Raw genomic sequence first — 17,525 nt, forward strand, 5'->3', positions numbered from 1 at the left:
TCCTGAGATTATGATGAGCATTGGTTTGTATGTTCCTGATAATTACCTGAGATAGCGTCAGCATAGATTGTTTCATATTCCGATATTCAGGACCAACCTGCCTATAGTTATGCCTGTTGGAAGGGCTAACGCTATGCTGAACAACATTGCTCTGGATATTAATCTGTTCCATGTTTCCGAAGGGGTTTTCTGAAGCAGGATTCTCCTACTACTTTGACATGAGTCTCTTTCGTGTATTAAAAAAAAAATCATAATATGTACGTTTTAAATATATGTTTGTAATGTATATATTATATTTGAAATAAATTAATTGAATAGAAAGGTGATTAATCTTACGTTTCAGGTGCTAGTTTAAGAACAGTGTAATATTTCAATAAAAACCACCTTATAAACTAATACTTCATGTCGACCCTCTCAAGAACCGAGCTCAGGACCTCAAGCACGGTAGCCGAACGTAGCAACCACTCCACCATGAGGCGGACAAAAACATTGGTCTGGATGTTGATCTGTTCCATGTATCCGAAGGGGTTTTCCGGAGCAGGATTCTCCTACTTCTTTGACATGAATCTCTTTCATGTATTTTTTTCTTTTTTATTATATGTACGTATTAAATGTATGTTTGTAATGTATATGTTATATTTAAATAAATGAATTGAATTGAATTAAATTGAATGTCGGCAAATCTCTTTACTGCTCATAGCCAACAAGTATTACTTTGGTTTGGCTTTTTCACTTATTTTTTAAATTTATTATTTTTCAGTAGGCAAAAAATTACGATGGTAGCGGTATTATTTTTTTCCGTTCGAGGCGATGGCGACGTCCTGTTAACATTCTATAATGGTTTTAAATACCCATATTTCGAATTGCCTGATAACGAGACGTTTCGCTATCTATGGGAAAACGGCACCTATTACGTTACCGTGCCCCATATGTTTGTTAGAAGCCCACTCGGCGGACATGACATTACTTCCCCCCCACTAAGGAAAATTGAATCCTTAACTCCTCTCTTAAAAATAGTTTTTGTGCTCGAGAGCTAAATACGCTCTTCTATGTTGAACAATCTCGCTGCAAAAGTCGTACGGGTTTTGGGTATGACAGAATTCGTGCTCTGGGAAAACTTCATACGGACATTTTGCTGAGTCCTCCCCTTGTTGTTCCACCAGAAGTGTGTAGGTGCTTTTGTTAGATTCAGTTGTCTCGTATTCAGCACCTTCATGTATTTATTTATTTTTTTATTCTATAAATTTATTGCATAAAATTAGTATACATATTTAATAAAAGAGGATCTATATAATACTGAATGAATAGAAAATGAAAGCGGAGTGTTCTCTGTTTATAATAGTCTCCATCTGAAATGGCTCGCCTGTTCTAAGATGGAGATTTTTTATCTTTTAGAGCATAAGTAGTTCTATACTAATATAAGTCGGGTTGTGGTCCCGTAGCTAGCGTTGCGGACTCACGGATCAGAGGTCCGAGGTTCGAGCCCCACTCTACCCCAACTTTTAATTTCAATTTTCAATTTCTAATAGTGAGTTATTTACAACTCGTTGAAAATGGCCACCAAAATTGAAATATTTGGACAAATTATAAGTGCGCTAATATTTCTTTTAAAAAAAAAACCATTAACAAATAAAAGTAAAACTACCTAATTATAAATGCCTAGCTAATCAAATGTAAGAAATTAAACATCGTTATTATATTAATATAAAGTATAAATATATATGTGCCAATAATACATGTTACATAAATAATATAGTATAATGTATAATAAAAAACACATATAAAGTAATGAAATACATAAAAATATTAATAATATGTGTACCAATTACATAAAGTACGACGTTTTTTGGATACATTTATTTTTCCAAAAAATCTCTCGCTACACTATTTATGTGTGCAGTTATTTTTATTTTAAATTTTGTTTTACATTTTGAGTCTTTTATATTTGGCAATAAATCATTAAATATTTTTGAAGCAATTACATTGTATTGCTTTTTACCAAAGGCGGTTGATACAAACTACTATTCCGACTGTTCAACTATACTTACTCATTTATAAATAAATTATCAAACTACGCCATTTTTGTCTTTTTTTTATCGTTTTATGTATCGTGAGCGATATGATTTTTTATAGTTTTTCAATTTTGAAATTACTCCACCAGTGACGTCATAAGTTATCTTTGATGAGATCCGCTGAATGGTGAATTGGCTTCCCGGAAACTGGAAATCCATCACAACACTCTTTCATTGGTTGATTCGGAAGAACTTGTGGCGTAATTCAAATTTGTTCATTTTTATAATTTTTTTCATGCATTTACGAGATTCTTGGCCGGACAATAAAATATAAGAAAACACTTATGTACCAATTTTCCTATGGTTTTTTTAGACAAAGTATCAGAATAAAATTTTCTGTATCAGAACGTTTTGCGTTTTTCAAAAATAGTTATATTTGTATACCGTGCGCCCGAAGACAGCAGATAAAACTGTGGTTTTTTTCCAGATTTTTCCGGATGAAAACGAAACAAAGGGGAAGTGGTAAATATCTATAGTGTGTAAAAAAACGATGCTCTTGTGCCAAAAACAGAGAGAAAATACGGAATTACGTTTTTTATAGAAAATTCAGACCGCGTTTCTTCTTAAGATAAAACATTATTAAGTACATTTATAAAGTTTGCTTCATAGTGCTTTTACGCAACCAAAGATCTGTTTTTTTTAATGGTGTGACTTTCTGTAGATAAGTAGGGAACCTAGGTACTTGTTTATGATTGAATTCCAAATCTAAAATTTAAGTAGGTACCTAAGTACTTGTTCGTGATTGGATTCCAAAACATAAATAATTCATTTTCAAATATGGAATTCTGTTTGCAAAAGTCAAACTCAGATCTTTTCACCATCAGGGGTGAGAATTTTTTTTAGGAATGCTATTTTCAAAAATGTGTCGAATGTCAGTTGATATTATTTTAGTATTACCAAAAATCCAGCAAAATGAATCAAACGGCTAGAAATTATAAGGAATTTAAGGAAATAATCTTGTTGGGATCTATTCAAAACAAATGTTGTTTGTAAATATTCAAAAACAAACTTTTTTTGTGCACTAAAAATTACATCTTCACATTTTTTTATTATATGCATTCTCGTCGAAGGCAGTCCGGTAGATAAAAAAAATATTTACGCTCCTTACTTTTTTTCTATTTAATAAATTGATGATTTAATGGCTATAAACACGCTCGTGGCAAATATCTACATTTCGCTGAAAACATCACTTAAATCGGTCCAGTAGTTATTCAGACCATCGAGGACACACAAACGAACATTGCCCTTTTTATGTATAGATTAAATTAAATAATAAAATAGATTACCCAGAACTGTTAACTTTAATAAACTTTCGTTATTCCAAATAGACCAAGAAGACTAAATCTTTTGTTAAACAGTCATTATCATGGATATTTTTATGTCATGTAATATAATATTTGATGTTTTAAATATAATGTCGGTCAGATGACCACCATGGCGTTGTTTAGTCCGAGAGGTCCCATTTTCATTAATTCTCTCATTAGATAAGCAAAGTAGCGTAAAAAATTTATTACTAAAATGTATTAAAAAATTATTTTTATAAAAACGAACTTCTTTCAAAGACATTCACTAGTGCTTCCGAATAAATCAATTATAGAGTGTTGTGATAGATATCTGGTTTACGGGAAGCTAATTAACCAATCAACAAAACTCACCATAGTGTTGGAGAGCGTGTTGGAGACGCGCGAGACGTCATAACTTGTGACGTCTCGCGCGGCGTAATTTCCAAATTGCAAAACTTTAAAAATCATAGATTCAATCAAAAAATCATAGTTTTTCTTTGACGTCTATTAAAAAATAAATAAAAATCTGCCAAACTTCGTCATTGATAAAAAAAACGTTTTATGGTGTTTTTTTGTAAAATACTCTGTAAGCATTTATTTCTGAATAAAGACCCGTATAAAAAAAATGTTTGTTTAAAATATAATGTTATTATTGACGTAGGCTTACATCTAAATAACCAATAAGCGATCCTTTTTTAAAGTGTTGCTGGGACCGGTTGATCCCATACAAATTTTGGTTTTATTCCTGTTGGAATGCTTTACCAAAACCGTGAGAACTTATTCTTTGGTCCTGCGTGTCCTCGGGTGATTGGTTAAGGGTCAGGTAGGGTACTCCTAGCCGTCAATTAATATATATGGCTGAAATATGAATAGATAATGATGGATTGCGTTCTCCCCGACTAATTTAGTTAAAATAAAAATACATACTTAAAAAAAATTGACAGCCGTTTCATTTTTTCATATTTTAACTTTACATAGTATAAAGGTATACCTGCGCCTAGTGGCAAATTTTTAATGCCCTTTTTTATGATTTAAAGAAAAAAGCCTAATTTATTTTTTTTAATATTGGTACCTTTAATTTAAAACGAATAGGCTCGACAAAAAAACATGTATACAAAATGTGTGCAAATCATCATCGCTACCTACCAAAATTACTATTTCGAAAATATGGTTTAAAATAAATACAAGAAAAGGCGTTATTTTCAAAATAAGGCGTTAATGATGGAACTGACCGTATTTGTGGACGATAAGACGCTTTGGATCACGACACACCCTGAAATTTATCTATCAATTTTTAGAAAGAAAAACATGTTTTGGACGATAAGACGCATCAATTTCAGAGCAAAATTGTGGACGACGCCCCGCCGTGCGCCCGTCTTATGCAAAACGATGTACAGGTAAACGTCGTTTTGCGCCGGTTCGATTTACGCTGATTTACAACTACGCCGGTTGGTGCTGGCGTGGGATCCCCTAGTTCAGCCGACTAATAGCAGACACACTTTTACATGCTGTTTTATTCTATTACCGTGTACGCGAGAAACCTATGTGTGTGTGAATTGTTTCCAAGTTAGTTTTCGTTTTGTTTTTAAGAAAAATAAAAAGGTACGATTAATTTATTTTATTTTTCTTTCATTAAAATTAAAGGTATATTCAAATATTTGTAGTTTATGCTATGATTCTGCAAGAAAGGAAGAAACAATCAAAGCAAATGAAAAGGGATGCTTTTTTCAAAAGAGTGTGTGAATTTAATTTAGTACCAACGAACTGGTGAATATTTATTATTAAAAAATCATTATTTATATCAAGATATTATTATTTATTTTGTTAACAAATTTTAATTGTATTTATTAAATACATTTATAATATGATATGTATAAAATAAACATGTTAGATTGTTCTTAGAATTTTCACACGGAACCTAACCTTATATCTTCATAATATCTGTGTTCATTTTACGCCTGTATCTCAAAAAAGTTTGAACTGAGATGGTCGCCTTTAAAATCTTTTATTTCCATAGTTGCGCCAAGTTGCCAATTAGCTTTGAAGCCTTATACAAAATAATCCTAAACACCAGATCTCAGAGAGTAGAATATTTGTATCCGTATTACGGCAAATAGATGCATCGTTTTGCCATCAGACGGGTGAGTGGCGCAGTTGGTTAGACGGTTAACTATGAAACTGGCATCTCGGTTTCAATTCCTGCCAGTTGCTGGAAAAAGTTGAAGATGGATTATTTCTCAACTGGTCTGGGAGTTGGTAGTGTATTTTCATAACTTCCTTCCATTTTCTCTCTTTCCCACCTGCTGAGGAGCTGGTTACTCCTATTAAAAATATACAAAAAATTGGAAATGAGAATATTATATAATGCCTACATAGCACCTATTCTCCTCTACGGGTGCGAATCGTGCACTCACTTGCGCCCAAAACAACAAAATTTGAGCTTCGAGAATATAGTCTCGGAAGAATCTTCGGTGTGTCTTTCCAAGACTGTCAAGAGGAAATTTAGACAAAGTATATAGTATTTATTGAGAAATTGACTTTGATTCAAACATATTTCTGAATTACATATGCCTCAAAACTCTATTATTTAATAATACGATCTCGTGAGACACTTTTCCGTAAACAAGTCAACGCCATGTTTGACTTTTTCAGCGTAGGTTGGTAGAATGAAACTAAAAAATCGCAGAAATGGAAAGCATTTTTTTTTTGGAAGGCAAATTGAGACTATGTCTCAAATTAGGTGCTTATGTCTCAATTATCAAGTCTCAAATTGTCTGATAGTAATGTCAATTAATTAGGAGAAAACTCAATTTATTTATAAATAGGTACGACTACAGTAGTTATTTTATTACAGAAAAGTACAGACTGTGAAGATAGTGTATGCATTTTAATTATACATATCTCAAATTACACAGTCTCGATTTTGAGTTATAAATTATATTTTTTTTACGATTTTTGAAAGAGGTTTAATTTTGTTTTTGATTTATTTTTTATTTGATGACGTAAGCGTTTCAAATTAAATCATGCCTTTTAAAGCTGAAAATTTGTTTTATTTAATTTCTCTAATTGTGCGTGGCATATTTATCAATATTATTCTGGAAACTGAATATTTTTTTAATTTTTATAGTCGCGTGGTTAAAGCAGTAAAATGCCATATGGGAAACAACTTTTTTATTGTGTCTCATGTTTGCAACATTTGCAGGTAAATTGGGACAACAACAAAAAATAAAAAATACGTTGAAATATATTTAAATGTCCACACATGTGGTATGCTTCTGTACCTGGAGCATAGACTCAAATTTGTGTCAAAATTTGAAAGCGTAGTATTAAATATATAAAAAGATATAGTCAGTTGAAGTTGAAAAAGTTGTATGCTTTTACGGTATGTATGTTTTATAAACCAACTACATGTGGGCCTTATAAAAGCTTAGAATCTAGTATTATACCCATGTTCACGTGCCCCCTTATATTCATTGAATGTTAAGTGTACAGTTCCTACACAAAAGATATCAACACGCTTTATACTGAACTGAACTTTTTACAAAGCTACAGCATTTTAATAAATTCGGTCCTTCGATCTGTGTAAATAGTCCTAACTCGAGTCCTTTGCTCGAATGACTAAAGTTCCTTAACATCTGTCGTCTTAATTAATTTTCTTTTATGATTCTCAGTGAAAACCCGGATAAAAATGGCATTCCCTTTTGATTGTGCCCGAAGCAATAGAGCATAAATTATTAAGCAATTGTGAATTGATTTCTTTCCAGCCGGCGACATTCAGAGCTACGCAAGAAAGTTTGAAGTACCTATTCATTTATACCTACCTCCCTATCCATTCGATTGAGAAATAAACTGTAATATTCAAAGATTTTATTTTATTAAGACATATTTGCGTTCTTATGATTTACCCAAATTTTCGTTTTGAGGGCCATTTTCAACGCGTTGTAAATAACTCACTATTTGAAATAGGAATCAAGTTGAGTTAGAGTGGGGTTCGAACCCACGGACTTTTGATCCGTGAGTCCAAGACACTAGCCGCAGGATCAAAACCCGATTCAATCGATAGTTTGTTTTTATACACATTATTTACAATCACTCAATTCTAATTCATTTTTATTGGACTAAAATATCAATACAAATAAAATAAATTTTGAAGGCGTTTAATTGGGACAACATATTATAAATACGTACCGAGAAGGTATATTTAACTTCCCTACTATCTTTATCTACTTCGGTATGCTCTACCGACCTGTCGATACGTGTTTTCATTATGTTATCTCAGACATCATATGATGCCTCCGTGGTGGCCTCCGTGGTGTAGTGGTCAAGACGCTTGACTCATGCACGGAAGGTTCCGGGTTCGATTCCCGGTGAGAACACGAAAAATAAAAATGTGATTTTTCTCAAGCCTGGGTGTTCTGTGATGTAATTCACCACTGTAATTGGGCCTCCTGGCCTGTTGTGGTGCAAAAATAAATAAATAAATAATATGTCTGAACTCGGGTGTCGCAAGGCTCTAACTTGGGTCCATAGTTGTTCGCTGTTTTCATTTATAATATTAAAAAATGTAATTTTAAACTCGCGGTTTCTGTTATTTACGGACGACTTGAAACTTTTCTTAAAGGTGATAACTTCTGACTATTTCCGTCTTCTCCAAGCGGATAAGTCTAATATATCTGAACGGGGAAGACGAAAAAAACTTAGGTTTCATCTTTCCAGGTGTCCGGTCACGTCCTTCACTGGGGCCCAAAAACTCTTTTTTTTTTCTGCAAAATGAATGACTAGAATCTGCTGCGACAAATCTAACACCCAGATCCTTAACATCAAATGTTAAGGATCTGGGTGTTAGATTTGTGAGCACCCTGACATTTCATGATCACTTAGAGACAATCAGTGGTAAATCATTAAAGATGTTAAGATTCGTTTAGCGTACTGCCAGGGTTTTCGAAAATACCCGCGAACTGAGAACTCTTTACAGCTCCTTGGTGCGAAGAAGACTCGAGAGTGGCTCGATGATTTGGGGGCCGCATGAACTGAAGTACTCTCTTATGATAAAGAAAAAAGCAATATAAGTTTCTAAGATATTTCTTCATGAAAGAGTGCGTGTATTATCCTTGGCTCTACCCAACCGAGTTTCTACAGGGTATACTTGGCTACGAATGGCAATGATTTAGAGACTAGAAGGAATGTGTATTTGACTACACATTTTTATCGATTGTCGGACGGTATGGTCGATAATTCTGATATGATGAGCATTAGTTTTTTGGAACAGGATTCTCCTATTACTTTGACAAGAGTCTCTTTATGTATTTTTGTAATATGGACGTCTTGAATTTTAATTTGTAATATACATGTTATTTAAAATAAATGAATTGATTTGAATGCTAAAATTGAACCAATAAGTATTGCCGAAACTCTGCGTTCAACGCTAAGGCATTTTTCTTTCATATTTTGAATAGGATTCTGTTATAAAAAGAACCAACTTCAAAAAGATTTAAAACTTAAAATAAATCGCAATTAAAGCAATAAACCCCAGCATAAATATGATTTGTTAATAACATTTGACAATTCCTGAGACGGTAAATTTAATTTTTCAACCATCTCTATCTACCTACATAATATTTCAAAGCCAGCTCTATTGATATTTACATATTTGCTTTCAGAAAGATAGGAAGAAATGTGGGAAAAATATTATTTTTTATAATGGTAATATTTTTACCAAATCTCAAAGGTCGCGTGGTCTTACGCATGCGCTTCAGTTACTCCAATATTTAAAATTGAACGGCTTGATGCTGCCATATGAGGGTATTAGAAGCAAACTTTAAAAAAATCTCCACCAAAAACGGAAAATTAGATACTGATGCCAAAATTAACTATTCATAAAAACCTAAATAATAGCGTAATTTGAAACCATCTCTCAATCGTGCAGAAACAGATTTCAAGTATACTACTTGACACCGCAAACTTAGCATTCTCCATTGAGTTACTGTTGTATAATTAGAAATCTCACAATTCTTTTTTCATAGCTTTTTGCAAATATCTTAGTAACTCCTTCAATGGAGATTTTTACAATTGCTTCTAATACCCTCAGACGTGGCGTTATTTCTAAACTTCTATTGGACTCCGCATAAAATGTTATTTCCTGTTATTTAAACGTGTCATTAATAGTAAATAATACGAATTTATAAAGAAAGAAGCGGTAATAATACTTTTTTTCAAATTTGAGGTTTTCTGTACATAATAAAAAATTAGAGACGTATAGTAAATAATAAAGTATTTTAGTGTGAAAGTAAAAGAAATAACTATTTTTGACTAAATTACTAGGCTTGAATTTTTTTTATTTACTTAACTATGTGTTATTTACTATCCAACTCAAAAAAGGTTTACACGTTTTTAGAAAACAAAAAATAATATGTTTCTTGTTGCTATGTAATTGTAAAACTCTTTTTATTATTATGCCCCGATATTTTTAATTATTTGAAGACTTATTAGTTTTTCTTTTGGCAACTTTTTTTTACTGGCAGCATTAGAACTGTCAAATAATCTTAAAGTTTGACTTCAACTCCTTTCTAGGTTATTTACTTTTTACCTGTTTTCCTCGAACTATAATTCAGAATATTATACTTTTATCAATCAATACCGACACAATGGACGGAGAAAAAGATGAATCCAAGGTTTTAAAATTAATTCAAACAGTATTATGCCAGTACGATTTGAGTTTTAAATTTTATTAAGTATCGTATTTTATTTTCAGAGTTTTTACTTATTCGGACGTGACATTACGCAAATACCATGTTTCAGAGATAGCTTTCTTTATGGTATCGGCGCTGGAATGGTTTCTGGATTAGGATATTTCATGTTCACTTCTCGTACAAGAATGGCAACTCACGTTAGCATTGGAAGCTTTTGCCTTACAACTTTTGGATTCTTCACTGTGTGTCGTTATCAATACGCTGTTACTAAATTTGAAATGCTTAAATTACAAGCCGGAATGCAAGACCATCTAATAAATGAAGAAACAGCGGAAGATTCTATTGAACGAAAGGCTATTGGTGAAGGTTTAGACCTCAAATCTGCTTAAAAGTGGTGTTTGCAACATTCAAACTCATGTAAATAGATAATACAATACTATTGTATGAATTCTGTTCCATATAAGATTAAATGGGAGCCCACTTTTTGCCGTCTTGAAGTTAAAAATGCATAAATAATCGCAATAAGCTATTTTATGCGTAAACACCAAAGTCAAATCTCATTTGGTTCAAAAGTTATGATGTGGAAATCGCACAACTATTTCCTGAACATTTTGTTCAATGTGACTCCTGTGGTTTATCCTTTACGGTACAGCATTTATTAAATTTCAGCTTTTATTTTTTTCACTGATTTTATTAGAGTAGACCGGTGCGTGTTGTACAACTTTTGGTCTACACTTGAAACCGTTAAACAGAATTAAATGGTGTACGATGACTTCCCCTCCTTGCTACTAGATATTACACAAGCACTATTTGTGAATAAACCGATACTTTTCTAAAACATTCAAGTTTGTTAGTGAAAATTCTTGGTGGAAGTTCATCGCATTTATTATGGAAATAAATAACCAGTGACTGGCTTCATCACTTGCACCATCTTCGCACGGCATCTTCGAGACTGGTATCTCTATTGTAAAATTCAATGTATTTTTACGAAAACAACAGAGAATTTAAAAATATATAATCATTATTTAATTAGACAGGCGCCATAGCGCAGTTGGTTAGACGGCCAACTGTGAAACTGACGTAACAGGTTTGATTCCCGCCAGTTCCGGGAAAAAAATCCAGGAAAGTCTTTTTTCAATTGGTCTGGGTGTCGTGGTGTATTTGTCATAACTGACTTCCTTATACTCTCCTTTCCACCTCCTTCAAGCCTCTAAATAGAAGCTTAGTGGGTTATTCCTTAAAAAATATGTATCTTTTTTTTTTAGAGAACCATTTGTCGAAGTGTTGCAGGGTAAAAACAATAGTTTATATAATTTTTTTATTTCATTTTTGCACCACAACAGGCCAGGAGGCCCAATTACAGTGGTAAATTACATCACAGAACACCCAGGCTTGAGAAAAACCACATGTAATTTTTGTGTTCTCACCAGGAATCGAACCCTGAACCTTCCGTATGTGTCAAGCGTCTTGACCGCTACACTACGGAGGCCGCCAATAATGTTATTTCAATTAGTTAAAATACATAAATATATTGTCGTGTCTCAAGTTCTTGACTATCCCATCGTAGTGAGGCTAATGGCTGTCAATTAGAGCATCTGAAAAATAAAATATTAACAAATAATAAATTTACAAATTTATTACTGTAACCACATCTAATAGTAAATGCAATATTGCATTGAAACATTGATTTAGTGTCTGGACCATTTTTACACTACAGATTGATGCTAGTCGGTAAAAACTATTTTACTATTGTAAAAAAAATAATATTTTAAGCCAATTTCACTAGAAATCAAATCCCGGATTTCATATTTCATTAGGTGCACATCACCTATAATTGTAAGGAATGATAATTAATTCAAAACTTTTTAAATGATCTATATTTGTTTAATCCACAAATTAAGAAAACTTCATTCCAAATCACATTAGTAAAAAGGCACCTTAAAGGTAAACGCTCACGTGTCTGCATCGGATAGATCGTATCAAACGGATTTTAGAATTCTTTATGTAGTTAGTCATACAATTGCGGTTCGTCCAATACTGATCAGTAGACGCACTTGTATTACCAACTTTACAAAGAATTCTAAAATACGTTTGATACAATCCGTCCGATGCGTGCAATGCGAACGTGTGGTTACGTCAAATTAATAAATAATGTCATGAAATGTTCTACTAAAAAAGATCATATTTTCAAATCTTGCAAATTTAATACAATGTTTTTGAGTGATGTATTTGCTTTCGTCTTCTGATACAATGCTTATTTTTTTTCTTTTTTCAACTACATATTAGCATGTTATATTGTGATTTTTATTGTTGAAATAAGATCAATGTTGCAAACAGATTTTTAAATGTTTATTGTTATTTACTGATGTAGGTAGTTTAAATTAGTTAAGCTTTTAATGACTGAATAAAACAATGTCTTTTTTTATATGATGTTTTATTAGATGTCTACATACCTTTTATCCATTTGTTGGAACCGGGTAAATACAAACATATTATCGCTAGAACGTGGGACATATCAAAACACTTAGTGAAGAACTGAACTTATTAGTGAAGAGCTATTATTACTTCAAAGAAAACAATAAATGGACAAAATGACTGGGGATATATGAAATAAATTGTGCATTATCAAACTTGTTTGTTATATGCGTTGTGCAATAAACCATTTCTAAAGCACATCACAGTGCACTCGGCAACTGATCTGAATTTGTCAGATAATATTTAAGATCGGGAGACTTTTAAACACTACGAGTGTTAAATGTTTTATATTTTATAAAACTTATTTTTTATATAAAACGTGAATAAAATATGAGTAAATGTATAACTCAACAAAAATGTGATGTTTAAATTTGTGTCTTAATTATAATGAATTATTGAGTATTTATGTAACTATTATGGTCGTACAAACAGAGCTTGTAAACATGTTTGCTTTTATGTACACTTTACGGGCCAAGGTCAAGTGTTCTTAGTGATTTTATATTGCATACGCAGACACCTGTTAGAATTACGATGAATGCTAGGACATGCAAAAATATAATAATTTTATCAGCTTTTATCATTCCTGTAAAATTTAGTTGCCTACTAGGTACTGCTATAGTAATAATACCTAGCAGCATTTAAAAAGTTAGGTTATGAAGTTACAGCTATTATGCGTGAATCAATAGTTGCCTGACTGAATCTCACGGTGATAGGGGCTTTGAAAGCAGTAAATGTTAATTCTAATTAAAAAATGCAAATCTTTTGTAAACAAATAAATTTTTCTTAAATATCGTTCACCGTTCATATCTGAAAAGAGGCCACAAGACCTTTAAAATGGATCCGGGTAAGTGGGTGGGGCTTTCGATGTTGCCGATGTAACACTGCAACATAATTATAAATGAAATAACTAGATGGGGCCCGGTGCATGGGTTGAAATCACTCCTCCAATAAAAGACATATTTTATGTTCTATCTAAGAAGAGTGAGCATCTGCATGTCGGTGCCGCCACCGGGAAAATCTAGAATAAGAATTAATTTACATTTATTGTTTATTGCAATAAGCGCGGTCAGCAGCAAAATGACCTCAGTAGGCGAGTAGGCTGCTCCGCACCATATATAATGGGTACACAGTACTATAATAAATCATTTTGGTTTCAACAACACTACTCATTTTTACATTGCAACTTGTCTCTCTGCCTCCCAACTTTGCTCCAACCCCGACCCTTTCAGTTTGCCTGGAATAATCGACTGCCACATCGCCCCTTGTTATTTATTCGGAGGCTGGATAGACCCTGGATTATTTAGACCTTGGGTACCCCCCGAAACACACTTCCGCAGCGATACACGTTTGAAGCCGTCGGCAGTACCGACTAGCAAGCCTACAAGGGATCTCTAGGCAATGATAACCTCCGTAGGAGTGTCTTCGTACGCCCGGCCGCAGCTAGAGTACGGCTCAGTTATCTGAGATAGCACCATCAACTATTGAGATACAGTAACATAGTAATTTTGGGCACGATTGCATCGGAGAAGTTGATCCACTGCATCTGCTACAATAAGTTTACGCCTGAAATTGAACAAATGCCTGCTTTTTAATGTGGATTTGCTCCAAAATTATCACAGACAATGTGTTAAGCAATGAGGATTCGTGTCAAGGAAGAAGACCATTTGTAATGCAAACAAAAAATACAACATACATTGAAAGTGCAGCCCCCTCCCTTTATTTCTCACACAAGTTTCGCATTGAACAAGAAACTTATGGAGTGCAGAACTTATGGAACCTAAAATTTAGTTGGCATTTGTCAAATTTTCCTTCAGTTGCATCAATAAATAAACCACATTCCATATTTACAACAGAAATGGAGAACTTTCTTACGATGGGAACATGAAAGTCTAGACATTTACGGAGCTTACGTACTGGTTTATTTTTTAAATGTTTATTGTTTACAGGGTTTATAATACCTCAAGGTGACATTCACTTTGAACATCTCTTTTATTTCTCCATCTGCTGATTTTTACAAAATAAAAGAGCTGAAACCTTTTTTTTATGTGTGTGAGATTCATACTCTATATTTTGTATGAATCTGTTCACAAAAAATTGCGCTATATAAATTATACAAACATTATTATTATTATTTGTTTTTAGCTATGCAAAAATAAATTGTTTGGTTTGAGATGCGAGTCTACTATAAATCTCAACATATAGTCAATTTTAACATATTACAACAGAGAAGAAGAACATTTAAGAGAAGGTAATATAGAAGTCTAGGCATCTACAGGGCTTATGACCTGTCAATGGCTGGTTTAAGTGGCCACTTTACACAATTTTCAATTTCTATACTTCTTCATGGACCAGGTAATTTATCAACAATATTTTGAGTTTGTCCAAATTTTTGTTATTAAATTATCTGGTCCATGAAGAAGTATAGAAATTGAGAAAATAACATTTTCAGGCGTTGCCTAGTATGCAGGTGAAATAATTCAATTAGATGAATTTCACTCGCATAAATAAAGGTTTCAGCTCTTTAACTTCACAAACATCAACAGATGAAAGAATTGAAGGAATATAGATGTTCAAATATAGGCAGAATGGTGAATGTTACACAGTGTGTAAAGTGGCCACTTAAACCAGCCATTGACAGGTCATAAGCCCTGTAGATGCCTGGACTTCTATATTACCTTCTCTTAAATGTTCTTCATCTCTGTTGTAATATGTTAATATAAACAGCTCCCCAGGGAGTTGAATCCAGTTCTTGTCTACAAAAATTTGGACAAACTCAAAATATTGTTGATATAGTAAATGATAATCAGTTGCTGTTAATCAGGAGGTTTTATGAGCCGTCTTCGCCGTTTTAAGCTCTCAGAAATCAATAGCTGTCCGTGTGATGGCGAGACACCTCTGGATGAGGACCTAGAAGATATCGTAACAATAATAAGTCTTATCGCATGAGGTAATACCGTACATGGTAAAAATAGTAAAGGTAATTGTTTAAATAAATAAAAATAGGACACAAAATGCCAAACGCTCTCAAAGTGGAACGGAAGGTCTGTTGATGCCTGTCAATAGTCCGGCTTCTCCTGAATAAGTTTTCTGTGGTTTTCTCTTCTTAAACCAAATGTGGAGAAGTTCCCTTACAAGGCCACAGCTGATTATCCCACCAGATCCTCACACCATAGTCAGAGTAATTAGAAGGAACATACGTTTAGCAGTTAATATAAGCCTTGTACATAATAAGCAAGACAAAAAATTAAAATAAATTACATACAAGACTATTTTTAGTGAAAAACCCTGTTTCTTCATTCAAAAATAGTTATTCTATATTTGATTCAAATAGATGAAAGATACCGTATTTCTGTGTTTGAGTCTTGAGCAACTTCTTGTACCATTTATTGCAGCTGACTACCCAAACCGTTCAGATTAAGAAAATACATAATAAATATGAACATATTGTAAATGGATGAATGATTGCTGAAGAACAAGACGTCCTGAAAATACAGGACAAATGGTCACCCTAGGTAGTGAACAAATTATCATCATCATTCCATGTCCGCTCCCTAGTTGGATCAATGGTGTCCACAAAAATCGTCCAAGCAACTCTGTTGGCAGCCAGCTGGAGAAGTGATGTGGGGAGGGGGGAGAGGAGGAGAGAGGAGGCCGAGAAGGAAAAGGAAAATATAGATAAATACCATGATCAAAACAATCGAATATTTCAACCGTTAAAATAATCGAATAATAATTATTTTACTAACTATGCACATCACTTATTGGAAACTTTGGCTCCTTTCACACGCATCCTCTAAATTCTAAATCCACACGACACGGTAAAATTAGGGTAATTTGAAATTAATTTATTATATTATCTTGTTTTTATTTAAAATTTATTCAGCGGCTAGGTTCTCAGGTAAAAATCGTGCAAAAGGAATTCGAGTGGGGATTCGTCGGCCTTATGGTGTACTGGTTATTTTGTTACGGAATCGCTGATGAACGATGAAAAGAAGACAGACGAATATGGTGTACTAGTATCTTGTTTATTATTATGTTTAGGTTTACAGGTGGATAAGAACGTAACCGTTCATTATTACTTCTAAATTACAATTCCTTTTAGTTCTATCTAATTATGTGGATTTATACCATTATTAAATCATAAAAGCCGCGAGCAAAACAAACAAACGCGGCAGGAAATCAGTCCCTAACGGCAAGAGGCATTCGCTTGATGCATAATGATTTTATTTCATAACTGAGATATGGAACATATCATACATCCAGCGATAAAACGGTCAAGACTTGGGTAAGTATTTAACAAGTTTTTAATTTATTTATTTTTATTCAAAATACAAAATACGCACATTACATAAATCGTACTCCATGAGTTTGCAAACTCATTCAGGAGCAATTAAAATCAATTAGATTAAGATATAATCAGATGTAGATAGGTATGGGTATAATTAAATCCAAACAATATATAGTAAGTGGACAAATCTCGAAAACTTTTAGGGGCAAGGGACAATAATAACAACACTAGCAGAAGTCAAGGGTTATCGAGGAATAGTTTCAGGAAATGATTTTTCAGTGGGACATGATTATTATTTATAGTCTAAACAGAAAAGTATATATTTTCGTTTGCCTGGCCTTAAATAAATAAAAATAATTACGATACGGTAAATTAATATTGATGCATCATATGCTATTTTATCGTGACGCTGCGCCGCGTCGTATGGATTTTTACTGGTGATGAAACGGATAATAGTTTGGCCGTATATTGAATATTCGGCGAGCCCCTAAGCCAGATATATATCGGGCCCATTGTCTAAAAAAACAATAAAAATGCCCCTGTACTTGAATTTCTCTAATGGTGAAAAAAAAAAATATGGATTTAAAATAAAAAGGGGTTAAAATATTTTCTTGATATTTTTAATGATCATTTATCGATTAATGATAGTTCATGCAGTAAATCAATATGATTTATAAGCTTATCGAGTTAATAATTATAATGGTATTGGGTAGTTTCA

The 17,525-nt window shown here is 33.1% G+C and overlaps 1 protein-coding gene across 1 annotated transcript; it reads left to right on the forward strand.

Annotated features, from left to right (window-relative positions):
• Nucleotides 1-9,892: 9,892 nt before the first annotated feature.
• On the forward strand, nucleotides 9,893-12,469 carry l(3)87Df (cytochrome c oxidase assembly factor COX20 lethal (3) 87Df). Its single transcript, XM_088227312.1, has 2 exons — nucleotides 9,893-10,026; nucleotides 10,107-12,469. Exons 1-2 carry the CDS (start codon nucleotides 10,000-10,002, stop codon nucleotides 10,431-10,433), a joined length of 354 nt encoding a protein of 117 aa, XP_088083438.1. The 5' UTR covers nucleotides 9,893-9,999; the 3' UTR covers nucleotides 10,434-12,469.
• Nucleotides 12,470-17,525: the final 5,056 nt, after the last annotated feature.

The sequence above is a fragment of the Micrasema longulum genome, unplaced genomic scaffold, assembly GCF_059751315.1.
Source record: "Micrasema longulum isolate JH-2025_06_02 unplaced genomic scaffold, ASM5975131v1 h1tg000499l, whole genome shotgun sequence".
In the NCBI taxonomy this organism is placed as follows: Eukaryota; Metazoa; Arthropoda; class Insecta; order Trichoptera; family Brachycentridae; genus Micrasema; species Micrasema longulum.